The sequence below is a fragment of the Blastomyces gilchristii genome (genome assembly GCF_000003855.2).
Source record: "Blastomyces gilchristii SLH14081 genomic scaffold supercont1.2, whole genome shotgun sequence".
Taxonomy (NCBI): Eukaryota; Fungi; Ascomycota; class Eurotiomycetes; order Onygenales; family Ajellomycetaceae; genus Blastomyces; species Blastomyces gilchristii.
In genome coordinates, this window is record NW_003101681.1 from 4,532,284 (window position 1) to 4,555,170 (window position 22,887).

The window sequence follows — 22,887 nt, forward strand, 5'->3', positions numbered from 1 at the left end:
AGTCTGAGTGTTTAGAGAAACAAACGCGCTCAGCTAGAATGATGGGGGTGGTTGAAGAATGAATAATAGTAATGATTGATGAAGCATCCAGAAACTTGTAGAGCCGCCCGAGCCCTCGCTTATTATTTAGTTAACTTATAGTTAACGTTTAACTATTTAAAATAATCGCTCCCGCGCTTCAATGTCTTTCTTTTCTTTTCTTCACCTGCTCACTTGTATGCAATTATGCATTTCAAACTCGCATCATGGATAATCCGGTCAACCAACTATTCAGGATTCCAATCCATGTATCTGCTGAATACATATATCAAACGACAAGATGTGTGCAAGATGCCGTGATTTAAACCCCTTTTAATTCGACGAAGGGGACATGTCATCTCATCTTCTGCTCCTCTGCACCCTTCAATATGAGGCGTGTGGAACTACGCTCAAAAGCCAGTCTAGCCCGCCCAGTACCCAAGGTAGACTGAAGTTCGCGATTGTGGGTGCCGGAAGTCGTGAGCCTCTTAAAAAATATTTTGAGCTTTCCTGTCATCGACAGGTTCCACGTTCAGAGTTTCGCGTCATATTCTGGATTGTCACGACCTTCCAAACTTAGATTGTTTATTTCGTCAATATAAACATACATATGAATCGCTCCCCATCTTTATACAGATGCCCACCATCGAATATGCTGGCTTGTGTAAAAGATGACACAAAGAGAAGATAACCAGACCCCCTGTCACAGTCTCACAGGCCGAAAATACCTGCCAATCTTTACTGGTGGAAAAGTGAAGACATATAGTTATAGTGCAAGGACTTAGTTTGCAAGCAAGGTCGACTCTAACGGATACGTAATCCGAGCTGCATCCGTAGCCTACCTATATCGAACCACCAGCCCCGCTGACCACTTTACGACTCCAAATGCAGTGCCGTTTCGATTCTGTGGAGGGCCTCCTGGAGCCGGTGCTCCTCTAAAGCAAATGATATCCGTACCCACCCTTTTTCGAAAAGTGTTCCGTGGTAGCTTCCGCCACCTCTAACCACCACTCCGTTCTCCTTAAGTGTCGTTATCATATCCAGTTCGTCCTCACAAGTCTTTGCATTTGGAACGAGCCTTGCAAATATATTTAATCCTGCATTTACTGGAATATAGTCGATTCGATGGCGAATAAAGAATGAAGTGATGAGGATATATGATTCTGCCAACCTGGCCGAGTTCAAAGCGACTAAAAGGGGTAGTGTGGGTGAGGAAAGAAGAGCGGTTGTGGATAATACAGATGGCGATGAGACCTGGGCTTTGGGTGAAGCTGCAAGTCCAACAATGGACTCTCTGTTATCTTGTGATACTATACAACCCTTTTGTTATTTTTTGTTTAGAATTAGTAACCCAATTTAAAAGTGTTTAGGGTGAGCGATACTTACCATTCGACATCCGCTGACGCCGAAATCTTTGCTGGTACCCCATATCATATGGATACGAGAACGGTCACATTGCAATGCACCAGCATCCAAGGACAAGACCGAAATGAACGGAGTTGGGTCAGAAATCTCCGCACACGAAAATGTCGTCATCGCATACACTTCATCAGAAACCATGTGTATTTCCCGTCGCTGACAAAACTTCAGGCAGGCTTCCAGAACTTCCTGGGGATAACACTGCCCGAATAAATTATGTGGGTTCGTTAAGACGAGGGCTCTTATCCTGCATGTGGCGTTATCCATCGCCTCCTCCATTTTGGGTATCAAGTTCAACGTAAAAATGTCCGTGAATTTTTCCGTTTTGACTAGAACTGACTGGACGGATGAACAAGTGCGAAAGTCTACCTCATCCCCGTCTATAAGCGCTCTATTATGTTATTCACCTGCTGCAATAATCCTTGAGACAATTTATCGCGAGCCTGGAGTATTTGAGGATGGAAACTCACTCCAATATGGCCCTGGCACTAAGACGCCGTCTTCAGGATCGCAGATTTTATAGAGCAAGGTAACAAGACAACTGTTCGTCCCTGAGCCTGCAACTATGTGATGTGGCCTGACAGGTACACACGGATTAAAATAGTTGTTAAACAATTTTGCGAGGCTTCCCAGAAGGGTTGGTTCTCCCGCGAATCCTTGCGCAGATGAGTGCTGATATCGTGATAATCAGCCAATATTTTCATTATTCAAGTGGCATAAATGAGTCCTACATGCGAGTGTAATTCACTGTTGGCTCCGGGTTTGCAGATGTCGGCTAGCTCCTCCCGAAGAAGGCAATTTTCATCTGTAGACAGGTCGATGTCTAACTCATCAGGATCGCGACGGTCGGTTATTCTCATCCCTATCGATGGTGTGATCGGTGAAATGCTGGATGTTCGAGTAGGCAGCTGCGAATAATTCATTTTGGTGACCATCGCAGAATGCAGGCACTGAGCGAAAAAGAACTGTCGCTTGCCGCTGGTTCGACTGACAACACGAGCGGTTTAGGGAAACAAAAATAAATGTCGCTCCAGATTCCCTTCACCTCCTTGCCCCAAGGCGAATTTAACTCCTGCTCTGGCAGTAGCGTTAGGCGTTTCTGCCTTCTCAGCTGGCGCCCAAGCTTGATCTGATAGATAATTTTTTTGCTAGCAGCCAGGTGAGAGGTATGTTAGTTCAATTACCAACTGTTACGTTGTCCCGCCTTGGCTTTATGATCGGTTAACCTATTTCATACGCAGCATACAGCCGACATTTCCTTTTATGACTAGAGCAGGTAAATTTGATTGCCACCCGCTTCTCCAAAAATAGTTATTAGCCATAGCCGCCTGAAGCCTTGCGGCATGGTTTAGTGAGCTGTCAAGTTATTCACGAGACCATGTGAGCGGATTCAATTCGACGTGGCCGAACGTCAGGACCGAGAAGGGAAGAGCCGAAACAAAATCCTCGACATCCACCTCTTGTTCATAAAACAGCGGAACTTCGCTTCAGATGATGATAAGCTTTTCGATGGCAATTGAGCCAACCCTGCTTGTTTCCACGGCTCAGGCGCAATGTCTCCTTGTACCACTTGCCTATCTTGACTAGACTCCAGATTATGAAGGCTAAATCTGAGGGACTAACACAATATGCCTGCTGAAGGTGTTCCACTGTTGACCTGTCATATCTTGTGCCACAGGTGTAGCTCGATTTAATCTTCAAGTCAATGCTGAGGATGGAAGTGCTTGGTTTGCAGCTTCAATTGAAATCATAGACACTTCAAATATCCGTGAACTCAAACATGTAATCACTTGAGTTTCGACCCTAGCCGAGAGCAATCCCAATTCAAGTTATACTCTCTAGCGTTTGAAAGGGGATGGCAAGGGAAGCAATCGGGCCGAAAGTCTTGACTCGCTAACAATACTTAGGGAGGATGATACCGATATATACGGTGCATGTGCGCGTACACTTCGTACGATCATGCCACGAGCGATCCATGTTTCGAGTTTCGACACCCCGATAATTACTGGTAAAGACCCCTAGCTGCATAAACGGACCGGTCTTTGAGGCTTTAGTCCCAGTTTTCGGCGGCTTTCCAAACAAGTCAAAAGAGCAGATTTACGGCAGATTCCACTGCCCATTTTTGGATATTTCTCAGGCAATTCCCATCGGCCGCAGCGATGTGCGGCCAACGTGACATGGTATCGACCCACAAAGCCCTATTCCCAGCCCTGCCAGGATATTATTGATTCCACGTTTAGAAAATTTCGGGGGGATCACGACAGATTCCCTTTTCCCAACTCTTTGAGGCTGGAGCTGTGTTTTTAAGGACCATGCCCATTGGGGAGAGGCCTACCGATCGGACTCCGGGCTTCCAGTTGCTGCGCAAAACTGTGGTTGCCAAGCGGTTTGGAAAGGTTGTTCCCATTTTTGGGGGTTTAAATGCATGGCGGGCTGCAGGGCAAGCATCTGTTGTCTGACATGCTCTGTGGGAGTATCCATCTGAACTTAGACAAACGCTTGCCGGACCCCAGAGAACCCTCCGCCACTTACGAGGTCAGTGGTTTATGACTGCTCCATTCTCCTACATGGCTTTGAAAGCTGCCATCCACCTCAAATACAGCTTTCCAGTAGCTGTGTCCTGCTTGCATCCAGCAGTAAGAGGAGGGGGGGAAGATTCCCGGAGGTTAAGGCCTGCATCCAAAAATGGAATTCTGGGCTTGGCAACACTTTCGGTCCCTTGTTACCTTTTTAGGTAACGTTAATTAGGGCTAGAACGGATTTTCTGGCCTAACAGCGTATGTCAACTCCGGCAAAGGTTTATGCGAAACGACTTTCCCTTTTGAGAGAGCACATCACCAAACTCCGCCTACGACGTGCGTATCAAACGTCTCCACATCGTTGCATTTGCGCCCGCGCGCTTCGTCCAAAACGGCAAATGAACTCGACGCTCTAAAACACATATTTCTCGTCTTGTTTCTCTCTTTTTTCCACGTTAACCATCCTAATCACGTTAGATTGTTGACGAGAATTCCTCTCGGTTATGAGCTAACTTTTCGAGAAAATGGATAGGGTGATGGTGGTTAGCTCCTGTAAAATCCAGATAACATATAGTATTGATCAAGCCATTACTTACGATGCCAAAATAACAATGTATAGTAGCACTCAATTGCAAACTCTGCATTCCTGTACCAGGTGAAGTTTGTCCTTAGGGTTACGTTTGTGTGACGCCATAGGCACGTTGGCCCTGGCTTGCTCAATGTAGTGAGATCCTTGCGATGTGGTACATAAAGCCTTCCAGATCTCTTCTGCGCTTTACCATAGGCGAAAAGCTGGGCCACTTCATTACATCGATAGGCATACGTCTGCAGAGCTATTCTCCACCTGATTCGAAATAACTGCAATTCTGTTGCAAGCCCTGCACGTCTGCCGGTATAACTGTCCTGTCTGCAGCATCTGGCTAACTCTCATTGCTCCCGACTGATGAAATGATGCTTCGTGATGATCGGCCCGTTATGCGTTTAGCAAGGCTGAGGACCGTATCTCTCATGGTCCAAGGTGAATTGGCGACATGCCGAATTGGCAACCGGGCGTATTTATTCTGCCGAACCTTTCACTTGGGCGGCTTCGAGCATTCCCAACGGAAAAGTGATGAATGGTTTTTCAAATCCGAGACGGACCACGGATAATGATATGATATCCTCATTTATCGAGCAGCGCAAAATAGGAAAATGAATGCAAGTATGAATTGATTCTACCCATTGGACAAACTGCTCTTCCTTAGGTGTGGACCTGAACTGGATCCTTTGCCTCTAAGCGCGGAATTGCCGTTAAGTCAATAAGCGAACGGCAATTTTTCACCGTGTAAGAGCCTCAGAGAAAGCATTTGGACCATATCACGTTCTAGTTGAGGGCCTTCAAATTTCTTCTCAAACAATTTAGGTTTGTTAAGAAGCCTAAACCAAGATCATAGCAGAGGTATATCTCATTATCCCATGGTTAACCGAGCGGTTGAACCACTCCAACCACCAACAAAGATACATGGCTGCTCAAAGCGCGCGCGCGCCCCATATTGATCGGGTGGTCCATCCATTCAATTCCTAGCTCAGTCCTTGAAGGCTTTGAATAGCAGTGTCCTTTCACGCCGAAATCTATTCTTTCGCTTCGACAATCACCACCCTTGGAGGGATTGTAAGATCAAATCGATTATTGAGCATCCTTCGTTCGAACCCAAATACGAACCCCAACTCTTACACCGCGTTTTTATCGTCATTGTTTGGAAACGGTTTTCTTTCCACTCCTAGCGAAGTGTCAGGGTAGGGTATCAGGATAGCGACAGATGCCTGGGAACATTGGTATTTCCCTGTATACTGCGACTTGACCACGTATTGACGTTCTACTGGGATATACGTAACACTTCTGTCCACTACAGCCGTCGTCATGTCCACATGGGTTAGCCCACCCCAGAGGGGCAACCAAGTGTTCTATAGGAAGAATCAACGAATCAGGGACTATAGCTTACTACCGTGCAATGGAAATATTTACCATTGAGACAGGGTGTTGGTCATCTTCAGAGTTTTACAATCTCTGGATCTCCTGGAAATACCATGTACATCGACAGACTCTATATGCATGGTACCAGGTGTAGATCATGATCGGATAATATTAGATAAAGATCTTGGATTCCATTCGTCTTCAACTTTCTTTCACTTCACGTTGTCGTTCACGTGGTAGCTGCCACATCCATGTAGGCACACTTTTGCCAAATGAAAAGCGAGGCTCGCTCGGTAAAACAGCTACCAAGTGTGTTGGGCTAGTAGTATAAAAACGGCACGAGTCAATTGCATCTAGTTCAGGTTGTACGAGCTGTTGGCCCGAGTTTTCCCAACTCAAGATTTGCGCGCGTTAAATCCAAAATTTCAGTCCCAAAGAAGCCTAGTGTGGCGTCCCAGCCGCATCTTAGACGCGCGGTAAATGCAACGTGTGGCGGCAAAGCTGGTGCTCCGCTTTTGCTCGTTCAACTTTCAAGTCCAGCAGCATTTAATCTTGAACTCATTCCCAAAATTCTTCCAAATACCCATCCTGTCATACGCTTCATATCTCGGTACATTTGCCTATTCTTAATTTTACTGTCCCTTTCACGACATTTGAAACCCGATTGCTGCTCTCTCCTTTTCTGCTGTTGGATGCACTTTTCTCCCAATTTTAGGTAAAACGCTTGGTCGCAATGGACAACGCCAACCTATGGACTCGCCGCTCGAAGTAAGTAGCCTAATAAATATCTTGAGTCTTTGGATGTGACGGTTCAATGGTCCTTGATATTGACTCTAGGTAGCACTAGCAAGTTGTCCCTGTCCATGTCCGGCTCGGACAGCAAAGATAGTAGTGGAAGACAGGATTCCTCCAGAAGTCATCCGTCCAAGCGATTCGGTCCTGACAGCTCTCACGGCCGATCCAACCCTTTCAACGCAATCTCCCCCCTTACTACAAACGCACCCTCCCCCTCCGCCGGCGCCTCATCCGCCTTTGGCTTAGGATCCGGTGCATTTGCCTCCTTCGGCTCGGCCAAAACACCGAAAACTCCCGGCGCATTTGACCTCAGTACCCCGAAACCCACCAGCGAAAAACGAGAAACGCAACCAGAAAACGAAGGGACGAATAATAAAACTGTGAAATTGAGGGCATCATCCTCTTCTCTCAATAATACCTCTGCACCAGCTCCAAAAGAGCACCCCATACGGTCCACTTGGATTGTCTGGTACCGACCCCCAACGCCGAAGCATTCCGACTACGAAAAATCCACCATAGCTCTTGCATCGATATCTTCTGTTGAGAGTTTCTGGGCCGTTTACTCACATCTTAAGCGGCCCTCTCTCCTCCCGGCGGTGTCGGACTACCATATTTTTAAGAAAGGAATACGGCCAGTTTGGGAAGACGAAGCAAACAAACGAGGAGGGAAATGGATTGTCAGATTGAAGAAAGGAGTTGCTGATCGCTATTGGGAAGATTTGCTTCTGGCAATGGTGGGCGATCAATTTGCAGAAGCAAGCGATGAGGTGTGCGGGGCAGTCCTGAGCGTCAGAAGCGGGGAGGACGTTCTGTCTGTCTGGACAAGGATTGATGGTGGGCGGAATATTAAAATTAGGTATGATACTTGATGTTATATCAGTCAGGTTGGTGGTTACTGCTGCTAATATTTCTTTCAGGGAAACAATCAAGCGGTTGCTAGCGTTCCCGCCGGACACCAACATTGTATGGAAAAGCCATGACGATAGCATTGCCCAACGCTCCGCCATCGACCAAGCCCGCCTGGACAAAGCCGCTGCGAATGCCGGTCACCACCACCAAGGCTCAGATCGTCGTCGTGGGCACAACCAGGATGACGCTTCCGCTGATAAAGGGCGGACAGCAGCATCGTAAAAGGTCCAGATACGAATATGGGCAGTGTACAGTAGTAGCTCTTTGCGTTTTTCCCTTTTCTTTTAATATTTTTGTGCTGATGTTGTGTGGTCCTGTCATTGCGGTCAGGCAGGCTTTCGCAGATGGCTTCTTCAGAGAGTCCTTTGTTTTGTCCGTTGCTTCTTCCTTAATGCTCTCTCTTTGTATCAAGTGGAGAAGAGTAGTGGAAAATTCTGTGTTTGGAGTGAAGCTTTTCTTCTATTCTGATTAACTGGTGGATTTTAGCTAGCCTTTGGTTTTGTTTTAAGTTTATTTTTGAGGATTTCACGACCTGGAAGGAATATGATGGCAGGAATAGAAATTCATTTTGCCTCTTGCTACTGTTTCACTGAATATCTCACATCTAGGAATATCTACTGATGACACCGAAAAGAACGGAATGATTGCACCAGATTTAAGTCAGAATAGAGGTTAATGATTCTAAATAATGTTAATTATTCAAAATCCCATATATTTATGCCAAAGAATTTTCGGAATCCCTATGCGGTGGCAGCTGTCCATCCCGGTTGGGACCGTTTAAATTTTAAATTCCACTCTATCCGACAAAGCGGCGTTGGCGAACAGTATTTTCCCTCCCCAAACCTCTGCCACCAACATCACTTCATTTTAAATAACCTGCAACCCTACCCTCCTACACCCCACATCACACATATTTGCAACGTAATGCCTCCTCCCCAGCGTAAAACGCCGTCTCAGTCGCGAATGCTCTCCCCCACCAGCTTATGAACTGGCTATACAAGCTATCTCACCTCGTCTGGCCGGAAAATACCACCCGTAGCACAGCGCAGGAACCACGAACCCGCGAGCTTTCGAGGGGACGGCGGCGGCGACGACACGCAGCTAATGGTGTCGAAGATATACCAGCCCCGCTCCAGATGTCCGGCGTGAGCAATCGGCTGTCTCCTACAAATGGACAGATGAGCAACTCTTTTCAGTTCTCACAGCTAGGAAAGGTACGGCAAGCATAGCTCCAAAGATTTTATTTTCCTGTGTTATGGCAATTTTATTCTTGAAACCTTTTAGCTCGCTCCCGATGCTAACTTCTTCCTTTTGCTGGAACGTGCAGGACGCTTCCGGAATCCGCCCGAACACCAGTTTGCACCGAGATAATTCCAACCATACCACCAGCTTCACGTTAAAGAAAGGCGGCACGTACGTTTGTGGATTTCCGCGTGTTTTATATGGCACAGTTCGTCCAATACTAACTCTGATACAACCGCAGTAAAACTACACCACAGAACGAAGAGGAATTACAGGAGGAAAGGAGATTATTCGGAGGTTCCAGGTCCGTGACAAGCCGCCGTTTTAGATCCGAAAGGGTTTAAAAACTGATTTTTGAGGTGGATTGAGCAGGAGGGACCCGAACGCCGTTCGTATAACACCAGGAGCGCTGGCGAGAAAAGGACGAGCCGGCAAGGATTTGAAGGTAGGGTTAACATTGTCTCATACCTCTGCGGTGCGGCGTTGTTCTAGTTACTGAGTTGTTTGCCGTTACAAAGTCTTTTGAGAACTTCACTCCACGAAATACCCTTCACTCCACCTTCCGGGGAAAACCACTTGATACCTTTGCTGGAAGGCATCTTGATAGGACTACACACTTGGGCTCACATGTACAAGGTGCTTCGGGAGTGGTTCAGGAGTTAGAAGGAAACAGACCTCGTAAAAGACGAAGAACCGACGAGATTCAAGCTCCCGCGGAGGTCATTGAGGTGAATGATGATGATTCTATCATTCACACGGAATCTCCTTCATCTACTCGACCTAGAACTTACAGCCTGTCATATTTGAGCCAAAGTTCCCCAATAATCAACCACCACGGCTCTGCTAATCAAAAAGAATCTATCACACATGAGTTCTGGAACGTCGAGAGTAGGATGCAGGATTTTAAGAACAAAAAGCCGCGCGTTCCAGATTTGACCGAGGATGAACTCTTCACCATGGAAGCCAAGGCACAGCGGCTCGGAAACAACATCGGTACCAACATTTCCCAGTCTGGTGGTTCTAGTTTATCTAGACCTTCTGAACCAATGGTTGCTATTGAAGTCTCACCGATTGGTAATTTGGGCGGAGCGGAGGGGACAGAAGAGGAGACTCAGGGCTCTGCGGGCAGCCTTGCCGATTCAACTGTCCAGACGGATAGTCAGCTTCATGATTCTTATACACGTGAGAGCCCGGATGCACTTCAGGGAGATAAAACCGTCCCTGAGAGTTGGCGAAGCGGTGTAAAGGACCGCCTGGGTAGAATGCCTGGTGATATTAGCCCGACAAATTTCTCCATCGTGAAGAAGGACCGCAAACGTGCGGATAGAAGGCGCAGAATCTCATCTAATCATACGCATTCATTTCCTATGTCTATGTTTGATCACAAAATGGAGACTGTTGAGAAACAGTGCACGCTTATTGTTAAAAACGGCTCTTTTCTCGTGACAAGTGATACCGGCTCTTGGGTATCCAAAGAATTTTCTATTGACAAAATCAACCTAATTTGGCATGGTGGACCCAGAGTTGCAATGAAGTTCCCCATGGCTTCAGGATCGACAGACGACCTAAAACTACAATTTTCGTCTGAGAAGGAAGCGGTTGAATGCTGTAACCTGATGGGGGAATTGAACAATACTTTGAAATTAAGGGATAAGGGGAGGTATGTTATCACACAAGCATCTTGAAAGCTCAGAGTTCGGAAATCTGATAGTTTATTTAGTGAGTGGATGGAAAATATGTTCAAACGCTCTCTGAAAAAAAGACAAGGAAACCGTCAACCCGCGAGTTCGAAACGCGAAAGCCCTCAGGATGACCATATTGACGCCGTCGCCCAGCCGTCAACACAACCTAAACGACAGAAGCTCAGTGAGAGCCTACTTGACAGTGACGGAACAACGAGAAAGTCTCCGCTAGAAGACTCACTCCAGTCGCGCGGACCCCGCAAGCATGCTCAGGATGATATGTCGCCTCTCAGCCATAGTCATCCAGATGTTGATCGTCCTATAACTATTCCTGTCAAGAAATACAGTCCTACCGTGAGCTTGCGTGTCACTCGCTCACAGGGGCAACGGAAACCTACTACAATTAATAGGTGCGTAATGTTCTTCTGTCTGTCCATTTTGGGATTCCGCCCCTGATTAAATAATTGAATCCAGTGACCATGAACCGTCGCCTTCACCTCACCGATATACTCGTATGTGGTCAAGGTAAGTGCATCGTTCATCAAGTTTGTCGAGCTACTATTAATGCTTCATCTAGGCCGCTTGTATACCCACCTAAAGGTAAAAGGAAAGCCGAAGTAGAATTCCATGATTTGGAACGCTTGGGTGATGGGGAATTTTTAAATGACAACCTTATCGGGCTTTACCTACGGTTTCTTGAGCATCACATGGAAATCAAGAGGCCAGATCTGGCTACACGTGTTTACTTTTTTAACTCTTACTTTTTTGCAAGCCTTACAAACACGCCTAAGGGTTTGAGGGGTATTAACTACCAGGCCGTGGAAAAGTGGACGAGGAATGTGGACCTTTTCAGTTATGATTACATCGTCGTCCCAATCAACGAAAACAAACATTGGTATATGGCCATTATATGCAACCTCCGTGCTCTGCGTCCCACAGGATCCATCGCCGAACGCAATGAACCTGAGAGCGACAAGGTGACTCATGATTCGCCGTGCAGTCAAGCGAGCGCTGATTTAGGAAATCCAGATAACCGGCAAAGCGATAAAGCCGGGCTTCAACCTGGGGAGAATAACAACACCGTTGCTCAGACCTTAGAGCATGGTAGCGAACAACTCCTCCAAGAGGATTTCGATTCAATGTCGTTGTCGGATAATGGCCCCGAGGTCAATTCGAAACAGAATGACACAAGTCCATTGAAGGAATTTGAAACTCAAGACAGGAATGAATGGCCGGACGAGGGAGAGAACGGACCACTCGTTTCTATCGTCCAAACTGAGGAAGAATCAGATGTCGCGCAGCAGCCAAAATCGCTACGCTCTGGGAAACTGAGGAGTTTAGAGCCCCGAGCTAAGATATCTCCCCGGAAGCTCCCATGTGATCCAAAGGAACCCGTTATCATCACTTTCGATTCTTTAGGTTGTGCTAGGTACCCTACGATAAGAATTCTTCGACAATATATCGAGGAGGAAGGGAAAGCTAAGCGATCACTTAGCGTTGACACGAAAAAAATCAGGGGCATTGTTGCTCGAAATATACCATATCAACCTAATTTTTCGGATTGTGGGCTGTATCTCTTAGCATACCTTGAAAAGTTTATGTGGGATCCGGACGTGTTCATTAGCAGGTTGGTGAGAAAGGAGATGAGTGAATATTACGATTGGCCACCGATGAAATCCCATATTCTTCGGCGGCGGCTGCGGAACTTCCTTCTCGAACTACACGAAGAAGAGGGAAGATCGAAGCAGAATGAAGCAGGAGAAGAACGGAAGCTGATCGATACCGATCCACTGAAAATACTGTTGGTAGATGATCCACCCACAGAGGCACCGCAAGGTGAACCTTCTACTTCGAATCACTCGCTTGGACTAAAGCAGCACTCAGAAACCAGTCCTAATCCCAGGTCCCTAGAAAACAAGCTACTCGCACATGATTCCGAGAAGGAGCCTCGGCAGGTAACACCTACTCGCGCACTTACAAGGCTCAATCAGAACGAGCAAGTACAGACATCCATGGACCCGGCCATCATTGAACATGAAGCTATTCAGCACTCCGAGGCGAAATCGCTGCTTGAAGGCATTTTACTTTATGGAGGGCAAGATTCTACAAACAAACAAAATATCTCAGAAATTCCTAGGACTCCTTCTCCTGGGAGAGAGGTACGCGTTTCTGGAATACCTGATTCTTCTTCGCACCCAAGAAGCCCAAGTAGCCATCCTCGGATACTACAGGGACAGGACCAAGAGATACTAGATGGAATCGAATGATGTAAAGTTATTTGATAGATATTCATACCGTTGAAGGGAAATTTTACCTGAATACAGATGCTCTTTCCTATTTCTTTTCTTTTCTTATTTTTTTTTTTTCCCCTTCTCCTTTTATCTCTTCGACTTTCTTCGCTTTTTCTTTTGCCTTCACCATTTGTTCGAGTCATTCTGATATCCACCAAAGTGTTTCTCTTTCTTTCCATTTTGTTTTCTTTATTGAGAAGCAGAGACAGAACACATATGTTGTTTTTCTTTATCCTTTGTTACATCCCAGGCATGCATTGAATTGGCGTCCCTATCGGTTGAAGGTTGAGGAAGATAGGCTCTTCGTCTTTTAGCAAATATTTTACACAAGTATCATGGCGATATTGTATTTTACTTTTTGACGTGTTCTTCCCTACATAAAATATCATGCAGAGCAGAGACAGATTTTGTCCCTTTGGTCACTTCAGTATCGGGCAATGTTTGCTCTGCTGCCAAATATGCCAAGCCGACAATTGGACTCGCGACACGCGCGACAATCGTGGGTGGCGCTTAGATAACCGCAACAGCTGCGGCATTGACATATCTGGCCGGATATCTCTTGTAGACACAAAAATAGCAAACCTTCTGACATTTCTCTCTCGCGTATTGTCGGCGTCTGCGCAAACGGCGGTTGATTCCGCTCTTAAATTCTGCAGCTATGCACTCCGCGCTCAATCGGTTTCAGAGCGTCTTTGGATTCTTCACCACAGTTGCATTTCTGCTGAGTGCCCTAACAGCGCTGACCGTTGTATTGAGTCCTGCGGATCCGGTTACGAACGTTGAGCTTTCGAACATACAAGTGTAAGGCTTGTTTTGATTTTGATCCCTTTATCGCTACCCCAGGAATGGGCTATATGGTTGTCAATAGGAGTTACTCTATGGGCAGCGGACAGTTTGGGCTAATTCTGGATGTGTATAGAATTAAGGGACGACCGCATTACTATGCAACGAAGCGCGAGGAATATGCACAGATTAGATTCGATCTTGATGCTAGTGAGAAATTCCGATTCATGCGCATATCTTCATCTTCCATTGCTGAAAGTCTCAATAACTGGGAGCTCCCGCTTGTCTAACAAAGCTAACACAAACACCTACCTGCCCCCTATCCAAAGACCTAACCTCCCTCTTCAACTGGAACACCAAGCAACTCTTCGTCTACGTCCTCGCCTCCTACCCTACATCACCCTCTTCTTCGTCAAACCTAACCACCGAATCCATAATCTGGGACACCATAATCCCAGCCACCGAATCCCCTTATTCCATCCCCGCCCTAACCCGCCGTTTCTTCCCCTCCAAAAAGTCGAAATCCTCAAAATCCTCCAAAACGAGCAAAAACACATCCACGAACTCTAATAAAAGTTCCAAGAAACCAGGCCTCCTCCGCCTCCGTAACCAAAAGAACAAATACCAAATTACAGATATATCCGGCCGCATGGCTGAGCGTGAGAATGCGCAGCTTGTCGTGGCTTGGAATGTGCAGCCGTGGGTGGGGGCACTGATGTGGAGTCCCCACAGCAAGGTTGCGGAGAATATTGGCGGGGCGTTGGGTGGACTTCTTGATATGACTATTATTACCGGGGGGAAGGGTGGGAGGAGTAAACCATTCAACTTCCCCGCGTTGAAGGGTTCGAAGAGGAGGGAGGGAGACAACAGCGGGTAGGGATCGAGCTGAACTGCGTGTGGATTCGAGACTGGGGAGAGTTGAAGTGGCAATCAGTTGCATGAGCTGTATGGTTCATTGTTTCTACAAGTCTCGTTAGTACTATTTATCATATTTCTTGCTTGATCATTTTCGGGAGCGAGCTATACTGCCATTTATCCATTTGCTGCTTTTGTCAGCACAGGTGCCCTTCACAGGCTACTTACTCATCATATAATGCGAACAGGGGTGCAGGTCATATTATTGTGAACTACTGAATCCCTTGCCAATGATTCCATGTTTAAAGCTTAAGTATATCATTTCATAGCCAACAGTAATAATACAATGTAGGGATCCGCAAGTGCATAGGGAATTGTTAATTTGCTGTGTGAGGGCAAAAATGAGAGTGTACTACTACTGTATACCAACCACCTCCCGATAAGCATGTATGGATCAAGGAGAGATAGCAGGTGTATCTGTCGACAACCCCAAATAAAAAATAGTGTACAATGCCTCTCCTTAGCTCGAAAGAAACCAACAGAATGAGATGAGTGTGATTCCAAACGCCCATAACCATGATTAGTTTCTCCTCCAGAATAAAAAATCCCATTTTCATCGGCCTCGTTAATTCCATCATGTCTCCCTTTTGAGTACCTTGATTCGTTTTAAGCACCAACCCCCTTTCCACAGATACAGGGGTGTCTATGAAAGGTGTGTCCATGAAACGACCCCACTGGAAGATTGATCCGCAAACGGGTTCAAGACTCCTGTCAAATTCAATTACCGTGCCCACCCCGACTGTTGTCTTGGGGGTACTTGGGAGCCTGAATATGGTGTGGCTGGCGCTGCTGGTGTCTGAGCAGGCGGGGCAGGGTAATAGTATTCAGTTGTCATGTCGCCACCATTTTGAATGCGCTCTGAGAAAATGCCCGGGGCGCGGGCACAGGCTAGCCGCCCTTGATGGCCCCTTGCGCGCCGGTCGTAGTAGATGTACTCGCAGTAGAAGGCGTGGATGTGGCCCGGGAAATATCTGGAAAAAGACAGAAGAGGGTGGGCGGGGAATTATTAGCCGCTGCACAACAAGCTCTGTCGACTGTTGTAAAAGGGGATGCAGAGCTTGGATATAGGGGAGAAGAGTTTACACGCACCCAAGTAGTGTGAGACAAATATTAATGAGGAGGTCTGGGGAGCATCCGCTAATGAAGAAGACACCCAGCGGCGGAACTATGTAAAGAAATGTGGATGTTAGTGCCATATCATCATAGAAGCATTACCAAGAAAATAACACATCGACTGGGCAATTTATGATAGGCAGGGGTGAAAGCAGCAATCATGCAATGCCCCCGCCCCTATTCCGTCTGTCTCCAATCGTCACCCCTTGTAGAAAATGGATATACAGTTCACATTCGCCTATCACGTAAAGAAATCGAGGGATAACAGCTCACTTACTGAAGATTGTAATAATGATTAGGAAAATAGCACCGAGAGCGTCCGCTGCCATGACTTGATTTGCTTTACACCCCTCTAGACGGCGTTTCTTGCTGTACTAATTGGACGGTTTGATCAAAACAGGAATTGAGTAAAGCATCAATCCTCAGAAGTCCGCAAACGTCAACGGCAAAGGCGTCTTATAGAGCGTGCACTGGGAGTGGATATGGCCGAAGGAGCAATACTAATGCCTGTAAAAGCAGTTTGGGATTGGTACCCAACCTGGAGAGCTGAAATAAGCTCGGATGGATGCAGAAGGAGGGGAGGGGGAAAGATGTTGTTAGGTGAAGATATGAAGCCCCGGATAGCTATGAAGGTTATACAAGTAGATGCACACCCATAGAAGGCGTTCAATTGGAAAGGAGCAAGGTCTTGATGAATGTAAGAATGCCTTAAGATGGTATTTTCGGGGGGGGTTGATCAGGAAGGAGATTTTGCCGGCAAACGATATAAAAAGATACAAACATTGAGGAGCAGCATTGGACACTTTCCTAAAAGGGCAACTGAGGCCCTCGAAAGTGGAAACAAAGTATAGCATGACGTCACTCTGCGACAACCAGAACCTTATTTCCACGTGGGAAACTAGCCCCGGTCGGTCTAGGCGGGGAAATTAATATTTCTCATTTGATTTGAATGAAGTAGAGAAGACTAACAGGGTAATTTAAGGAATGACGACTAGGCATAAAAATGAATATATGAGCCACTGCGAGACAGCCAAAGTATCCCGTCATACTCCCTTTGTGTGGATTTCCAAAGACAGACAAAGGGGCCGCAAAATAATACGAAGCTCCCCAAAGAACATACAGTATAGTATGTATTTAATGACAGAAGGTGAATAGAGTGTGCCGTCCATCCACTATGAATATGTGTGATACAAAAACCAACGCCGAAAAAAATGTAACACCCTTTTATGTCCAGAATATCGCTCACATAAGCAAACATTCTTGGGGAGCCCGTTGACAATGAACATCCTAATGTCCTTCTAACCCCTTGGTGTAATAATATCACTAGTCTCCGGTGGATGAATCGTACACAGGGATCGGCACCCCTTGATGTGTTTGACCGGCATCACTATACTCAACATCAGGGATACTAAACCCCTCCTCATCAGTGTCGACATCCTCCCATTCCCCCTCAGATGTGCTGGGCGGGGAGGAAGAAAAAATATCGCTAATATCACTCCCTAACATCCGACACTCTTCTTGTGCGCGCTCAACGATCATTTTCACAAAAGCAGCTTTATCTTTTTCACGAATTAGAGGTGGTGATTCGGTACCATGGTGGTCACTGCCCCTTTCAGCCTGTGGATTGGTTGCGCCGGGATGGTGGCAGACTTCGAGACCACGAGTGCATGCGTCATTAGCTGGCGGTGTCCATGGCACATCTGTATTAAACTCCCATCCTGCACGCATGACCCTGTAGGGATTCAAGAATCGTGAAACATCGATAGCCAAAGCCTCAGAACTCGAAGCTCTTGAGGCATTAAAGTCTGGGCTCCGGCTGTTACCACTGCGTTGCTGTTGATCCGAGGCAAGACTCATCATCTCGCAGTATTTCAAGATGTACGCTTCATCTTCTTCCTCCGAGTTTGTCTTAGAGAAGACTGCATTTCTTGGTGGACGGTGGTCTTGGAAAGGATATCCATTCCCTTTCTTCTGGACAGATACCCCAGTGCTTCGCCAAGATGATCGTTTTCCACAAGGACGGTGCCTTGCTTCTAGCTCTTCGTCAACCTGAGTGGAGTGAAGAGGCATATGCAGCATGTTGACGATATCGTGATGTAACCGCTTACCCCCCAATTCGGCTCGAGGGTGGTTGGGACACTGCGTTTTCATTCGCGGGACAATTGTCGAGCCTAGTTTCCTATCTTTTCCGACAGGATCACGTCTTTCCAAAGAGCGTCTCCGGCGGCGACGAGGGGAGACCCGCAAACCAATCTCTCGCGGTTCCTCGGGAGATAAATCATTGACTTCGCCAATTTGGTCACGATCCGACGATGTCGATAGATCAGTACCGAGGCTGGTCCCCAGTAAAGGCATCATGGTAAAACTCTCGAATGGATGGCGACTTAGCAGCCTGCTCTCACCGGAATTGAAAAGACCTAGCGGTTTTAAGAGGTCCCTCTCAAGTGCGCGCCCACTAAAAAAGGCTCCGGCGCCAATAAATGGGTCATCCCACAACTCAATCTGAGGGTTAGGTTGCCACAAAGGGTTCCACTCTAGCCATGAATGGTTCTCATTACATTTGTTCTTGTCTACTCCCAAGAGGTTTAGAGAATGATCTGGGGTGGGATTGACTTGTGGACAGGTTCTTTTCTTAACGTTGATGATCACCCTAGATCTAACTATCTTCTCGAACCTCACCGCCGTACCAAAATATTCCAAAGCGGTTGCTGTAATCATTATCCGAAGGGCGTATATTTTAGATCGGTCTCCTAGAGGATCCTCTACCGGGGAAGCTTGTGAATGTAGCATTTGATTCTCCGAGTCGGAGCAGGTTGGCACTATTCCACTAAAGCCGGAAATTGAAGGATCCCATTGTAGCCAAGGCGCGGATGTCTTATAAACGATATGGTTTGGTGCTGAGTAGCTGTCTGGTCCAGCAAAATTGAATGACGGGCTATAGCGTGGCACTAAACGGAATTCGTGGCCTTCAGTAGTGATAGGGTCAAATTGATCAAAAGAAAGCATATCTGGGGTCCAATTCACTTCAACCGGGAAGACGGATAACTGAGGGGTCGCTGTGGTTTGCAAGTAATCATTCGCGTCCAATAGTTTGACTCCTATTCTAAGGTCGCCAGTCGGCGGGAACAATCCATAGCCCATAGCAGGGGCAACAAAGCAGTCGTGAGTGCGGACAAACTGTGCTACAGTTCTATAAATATTCCCCATTGACGCCAGCCAATGGTACGTACGACGATGCTCTCTGTATATATATACCATAGTTGTCGCGATATCAATCATGCTAATTGGCAAATAATGTATCCTATCCGAGTTGCTGCGTTGGTGTTGTTCACGGTTACGATGTATCCGGTTGGCGGCTTCGCACTGTTGTTGTAAGAGTTCAAGTTGATCATGCAACAAGTATTCTAGGACCTCTTTAAACGTTGACTCCCAGAAGAGCAGCTCTTCGGCCTTATCTGAAGAGAGGCCTTTCCATGATTTTGTAATATCAATATGAACAACTCTAGGGCTCTCGTGATGGAATCCAATTTCAAGTTCAGGGGTTATGTCGTGTGCGGCTCCTGGGTAAGCTTGAAAACGTGGGCGGTACATATCACTCATCCTATTACATTTAGGAAACGGGCTGCCAAAAAGACTGAAAGTGATGTTAGGAAAATCGTGTTCAGGATTAAGGGGGCGTGGCTGTATCGTATCCTCTTCTGTTAACCTATCTCCAACATATGCTACCTGCAAACCTACAAATCAGTCATTAAAATTCCCTCTTGAAGTACTGTCTGATTGTCCGATATTGTGGGAAGGTGGGGGGACTCAACTTACCTCCGGAGCATCACTTTTGTCGACACCTCCAGTGGCAACAACAAAGCCTACCAGCGGGTTGAAATAGTAAGGCGGGGGGATGCTGGAGTATCGGCGCTGCCCTTGTTCGGATGGCAGGCTGCATGTTTGGGGCCCCGGCACGTCATAAGAGTATCGGAATTCGTGCGGATATTCGTATCTATCATTATGCGCGTCCACACCTTGAGATTCTCGTGGATGGGAAGTCATAGGGAAGGATGATCGGATTCTAAAAGGGTGCCGTGATGTCTGTCAGAGTATGTCAAGCACAACTCTGGGCGAGGGACCGCCTAATTAATATCACCTAGCACCCGAAGTCAGCCTAGAACAACTCCTACCTCATCAGAGTAAAAACATCCTTACACATAAGCAGATGTTGAACCACAGAAACAAGTTTGGCTCGGTAATTTTGCAGAATACCGAATATACTCGTGGGGTGGGATGCTTTTTGAGGTAGAGAATCATGTCTTCGGGCTTCTCACTTGGTAAAGGAGTAGAATTCCGCCCCAGCATATATATTGACTGTTGATGCCTGTTATTGTTATATTGGGAAGGCTTGTACTATTGGCGACTGGGACTTCCTCAAACGGAATCAGGGTGTAGGAGGGAAGATTACCTAGAAGGAAAGAAGCATTCACATGACAGGAAGGTGCTAATGCTCTCCAAAGAAACAGTGTATAGCACTCAATAGTGTAGTGCAAATGCTAACTTGAGAGGAGTTTGGAAGGTCTCCAGTGTGCGAAAAGGAAAGGGGAGAGTCCAAGGAAGAAAGACGAAATAGGAAAATGAAAGTTTAACAAAAAGAATTAGTTTGCATTTCACACTGCATCTATCGAAGCCCTCGTGGTTACCTGCTCATTCTTATTCCCAAGTTTGGAAATTTGCAGGAACGCATCGACACCATACCCTTCCAGACTATGCAGCTCCAAACTGCCAGCCCAGTACTCTGCGTAAACCCTACTCATCGGAAGTCCCATGCCAAGCCGCAAATTCGGAGGGCGAGAACTAAGGGATGCCAATGAACTGTCTCTATGCGGATGTCCATTGGTATTGTAGTAGTGGCTTTCTCCCTGCTCATCGAATCTCGTGCCGGAAACTTTCACTTCTTGCATGGTCGCCGCCATGGTAGGTACCTGCTCCAGGTTCCGAAGGCGGGCTTGAGTATGCGGTCCCTTGCAGAATGACCATAGGTACGGGAGAATCTCTCTAGAGATGCCTCCCCCTTGATCAGAAACCCGAATAATGACATGCTGTGGAGCTTCGCAGATCAAAACTTCAATGGGAGGTGGCCGTTCGGGCCTGCCGCTGAACCTTTCGATAACTGCCTGGAAGGAATTTCGTAGTAATTCCCCGATAATATATTCCAAATGACTTAGGATATAAGGAAATGTCGCTCCCAGATGACCCTGAACAATCACATCGGGAACCTGGCAGTCAGTTCCGAGTGATTGTTTTAACAACATTGTCGCGCGTTTGCCGCAATTTTCAACGACCTCCTTGGCATTGCATCTCAGAAATACCTCTCCCACGAAGTCTGCGTTGAGGTCTGTCCTGTCCTTGGAGTCCGGAAAATGCGAAGGTGAATTGAATGTATCTGTGAGCGCAAGATGTTGTTCGGCAATAACTCGACGTGATATTCGCTGTAAATGGATATTATTATCAGCTAGCTAATTTTCACCATCACGCAGAAACAGACAAAACCGAGGCAGGTACTCTTTTACGCACCGCACGCAACAAGGTATTCATGAACCGATCCATTTCTTCCGGTTTTACTAGATCTTGGCACTCCAACACACCCGTTGCAAGATTCGGTATTACAGTTAAATGTTCCTTGAGCGTGGCTCGCAGAATATCGCAGTACTTGTCATTGTCTTCCAAGGTTCTGATTTCAGGGACACCGCGGAACTTCTCGAACGCCTTGTAGTAGAGTTCATAAACGTGAGATAGGTGGGGGTTCGTGACAACAACGTAGGGAAGTTTCTGCATGTCTCGAAGACGGTGGGCGATTCTGGCAAAATGATCAAATCAGTATTTAGTTAGGTGCCTTTGGATATTAATGGTTTCAAATGACTCGATAGGAACTGACCTGGTGGGAAGCTCTGTACGCACATAGTTCGCCGAGCTGATCAACCGTGACTCGGTGATCGTGCGGCCAAAGAAAGTCAACTGACGTAAACTAATCGGCCTCACTTCACGTTCAACCCATCTAGAATGTCTATAGTCAGCAAAGGATGAGGCCATACCAAAATCTTATATCAATATTACTCACTCGTCTAGAACGGAGCCTGGTCGCCATGGCGGGGGGCCTTGCCTGTCAGCTGAGAGAAATCTTGTCTGTACAACAAAAGCTCTCAGCCGGACGGCCTTGTGCCATTGAACTGATTGCCGCTGGAGCATCCTGGAATGCCATTCACGTCTCTCGCACGGGGGTTGGTTTCCAAGAGACGTTGGACATGGGCCTGCTTAAAGATGTATATCTCACCGTAACTCATTGTCCGCGGTGACTAGCACATCCTACACGGGTTGGTGTAATGCTAGCTCAAAGAAGCGAAAAAATGTCAAGTAGACGGGGAAGCGGGTGTGGTTCAATTGGGGGGTTGGAATGTCGATGAAGATGAGGATGAGGACGCGGAGTTGGAGTTGGAGTGGGTTTGATATTTAACCCGAGAGTTGCATGTGTCATACCATACATACCATACCATACCATACCATGGGCGGCCGCTGGCGTGTGTGGTGTCTGTCTGGTCTGTGTGCTCCAACTTTAAAAGCTCTCCCTGTCAAGCTTCCCGCCTCAACTTCCAAGTCAAGGCGCGATTGGCGGCGGATTCTGGCGCCCAACACCTTCGTTATTATTGGCCAGCGATGTGAGACGGACGGCCAGACCGAATTCCTCATGATAAGGAATTCCTCTTGTTCATTCGCCCGTCAGACATCTTACGCAGACCCGAGGCTAAAACGCCTGCGCCATTCCAGGGCCAAATGAGCGATACCGGCCGCTATTTCAGCCAGGATCTGACGAGTTAGGAATCCTCCTGCTAGTTACTACTGCCAAAGGCCAGCCTCGAGAACCTCTCTTCGATAGTAACGTTACCTGGGCGGCGCACACTGGATCCAGGATATGGACGGGCACACCGTTATTTCCCTAGTAGTAGGCCTCTTGGGTTTACATTAAACAGATAAGAAGCGCTGACAATATCTACCTACATAGTAAGACCACTGTCAAAGAGCCTATCGGGATTAGAAACAGTGCCCGCTGCAACCTTGAGACAAATAAAAGGTCTTAGTGCATGGTTACTCAAAAAAAGCCACCACCATGGTTGCGGGGATCAAGCATTCGAGCAAGAAAGCCACTGACATACGCATAGTATATGCCTACCGGCGGGGGGCGGCAATTGATGAATGACAATGGGTAA

At 46.9% G+C, this 22,887-nt stretch overlaps 8 protein-coding genes across 8 annotated transcripts; 3 read left to right on the forward strand and 5 right to left on the reverse strand.

Annotated features, from left to right (window-relative positions):
* The first annotated feature begins 174 nt into the window (after positions 1-174).
* On the forward strand, positions 175-8,414 carry BDBG_01384 (translation initiation factor 4E). The gene is made up of 5 exons (XM_002628430.2): positions 175-2,074; positions 2,129-2,603; positions 2,679-6,678; positions 6,752-7,561; positions 7,623-8,414. Exons 3-5 carry the CDS (start codon positions 6,644-6,646, stop codon positions 7,834-7,836), a joined length of 1,059 nt encoding a protein of 352 aa, XP_002628476.1. The 5' UTR covers positions 175-2,074; positions 2,129-2,603; positions 2,679-6,643; the 3' UTR covers positions 7,837-8,414.
* On the reverse strand, positions 892-3,918 carry BDBG_01382 (SirI protein; the record flags this gene model as incomplete). The annotated part of the gene is made up of 8 exons (XM_002628428.2): positions 892-1,338; positions 1,405-1,817; positions 1,908-2,109; positions 2,169-2,299; positions 2,483-2,566; positions 3,384-3,459; positions 3,539-3,647; positions 3,773-3,918. 8 exons carry the CDS (start codon positions 3,916-3,918, stop codon positions 892-894), a joined length of 1,608 nt encoding a protein of 535 aa, XP_002628474.2.
* On the reverse strand, positions 5,305-6,246 carry BDBG_01383 (uncharacterized protein). Its single transcript, XM_031720308.1, has 2 exons — positions 5,939-6,246; positions 5,305-5,842 (listed from the first exon to the last, which is right to left on the reverse strand). Coding segments are annotated over exons 1-2 (177 nt in total). The 5' UTR covers positions 5,940-6,246; the 3' UTR covers positions 5,305-5,666.
* Positions 8,415-8,597: 183 nt separating the features above from the next.
* On the forward strand, positions 8,598-12,805 carry BDBG_01385 (Ulp1 protease; the record flags this gene model as incomplete). Its single annotated transcript, XM_002628431.2, has 8 exons — positions 8,598-8,828; positions 8,942-9,027; positions 9,098-9,160; positions 9,229-9,301; positions 9,375-10,516; positions 10,577-10,948; positions 11,013-11,063; positions 11,116-12,805. 8 exons carry the CDS (start codon positions 8,598-8,600, stop codon positions 12,803-12,805), a joined length of 3,708 nt encoding a protein of 1,235 aa, XP_002628477.2.
* A 682-nt stretch (positions 12,806-13,487) lies between these two features.
* Positions 13,488-14,489, forward strand: BDBG_01386 (microsomal signal peptidase subunit; the record flags this gene model as incomplete). Its single annotated transcript, XM_002628432.2, has 3 exons — positions 13,488-13,630; positions 13,749-13,822; positions 13,942-14,489. 3 exons carry the CDS (start codon positions 13,488-13,490, stop codon positions 14,487-14,489), a joined length of 765 nt encoding a protein of 254 aa, XP_002628478.1.
* A 117-nt stretch (positions 14,490-14,606) lies between these two features.
* BDBG_01387 (uncharacterized protein) lies at positions 14,607-16,479 on the reverse strand. The gene is made up of 3 exons (XM_002628433.2): positions 15,918-16,479; positions 15,617-15,692; positions 14,607-15,498 (listed from the first exon to the last, which is right to left on the reverse strand). The coding sequence occupies exons 1-3, from the start codon at positions 15,967-15,969 to the stop codon at positions 15,249-15,251; spliced, it is 378 nt and encodes a 125-aa protein (XP_002628479.1). The 5' UTR covers positions 15,970-16,479; the 3' UTR covers positions 14,607-15,248.
* A 484-nt stretch (positions 16,480-16,963) lies between these two features.
* Positions 16,964-19,684, reverse strand: BDBG_01388 (uncharacterized protein; the record flags this gene model as incomplete). Its single annotated transcript, XM_002628434.1, has 3 exons — positions 16,964-18,817; positions 18,896-19,366; positions 19,457-19,684. The coding sequence occupies 3 exons, from the start codon at positions 19,682-19,684 to the stop codon at positions 16,964-16,966; spliced, it is 2,553 nt and encodes an 850-aa protein (XP_002628480.1).
* Positions 19,685-20,292: 608 nt separating this feature from the next.
* BDBG_01389 (serine/threonine protein kinase) lies at positions 20,293-21,871 on the reverse strand (the record flags this gene model as incomplete). Its single annotated transcript, XM_002628435.2, has 4 exons — positions 20,293-21,114; positions 21,200-21,482; positions 21,561-21,680; positions 21,744-21,871. The coding sequence occupies 4 exons, from the start codon at positions 21,869-21,871 to the stop codon at positions 20,293-20,295; spliced, it is 1,353 nt and encodes a 450-aa protein (XP_002628481.1).
* Between the last annotated feature and the right edge of the window lie 1,016 nt (positions 21,872-22,887).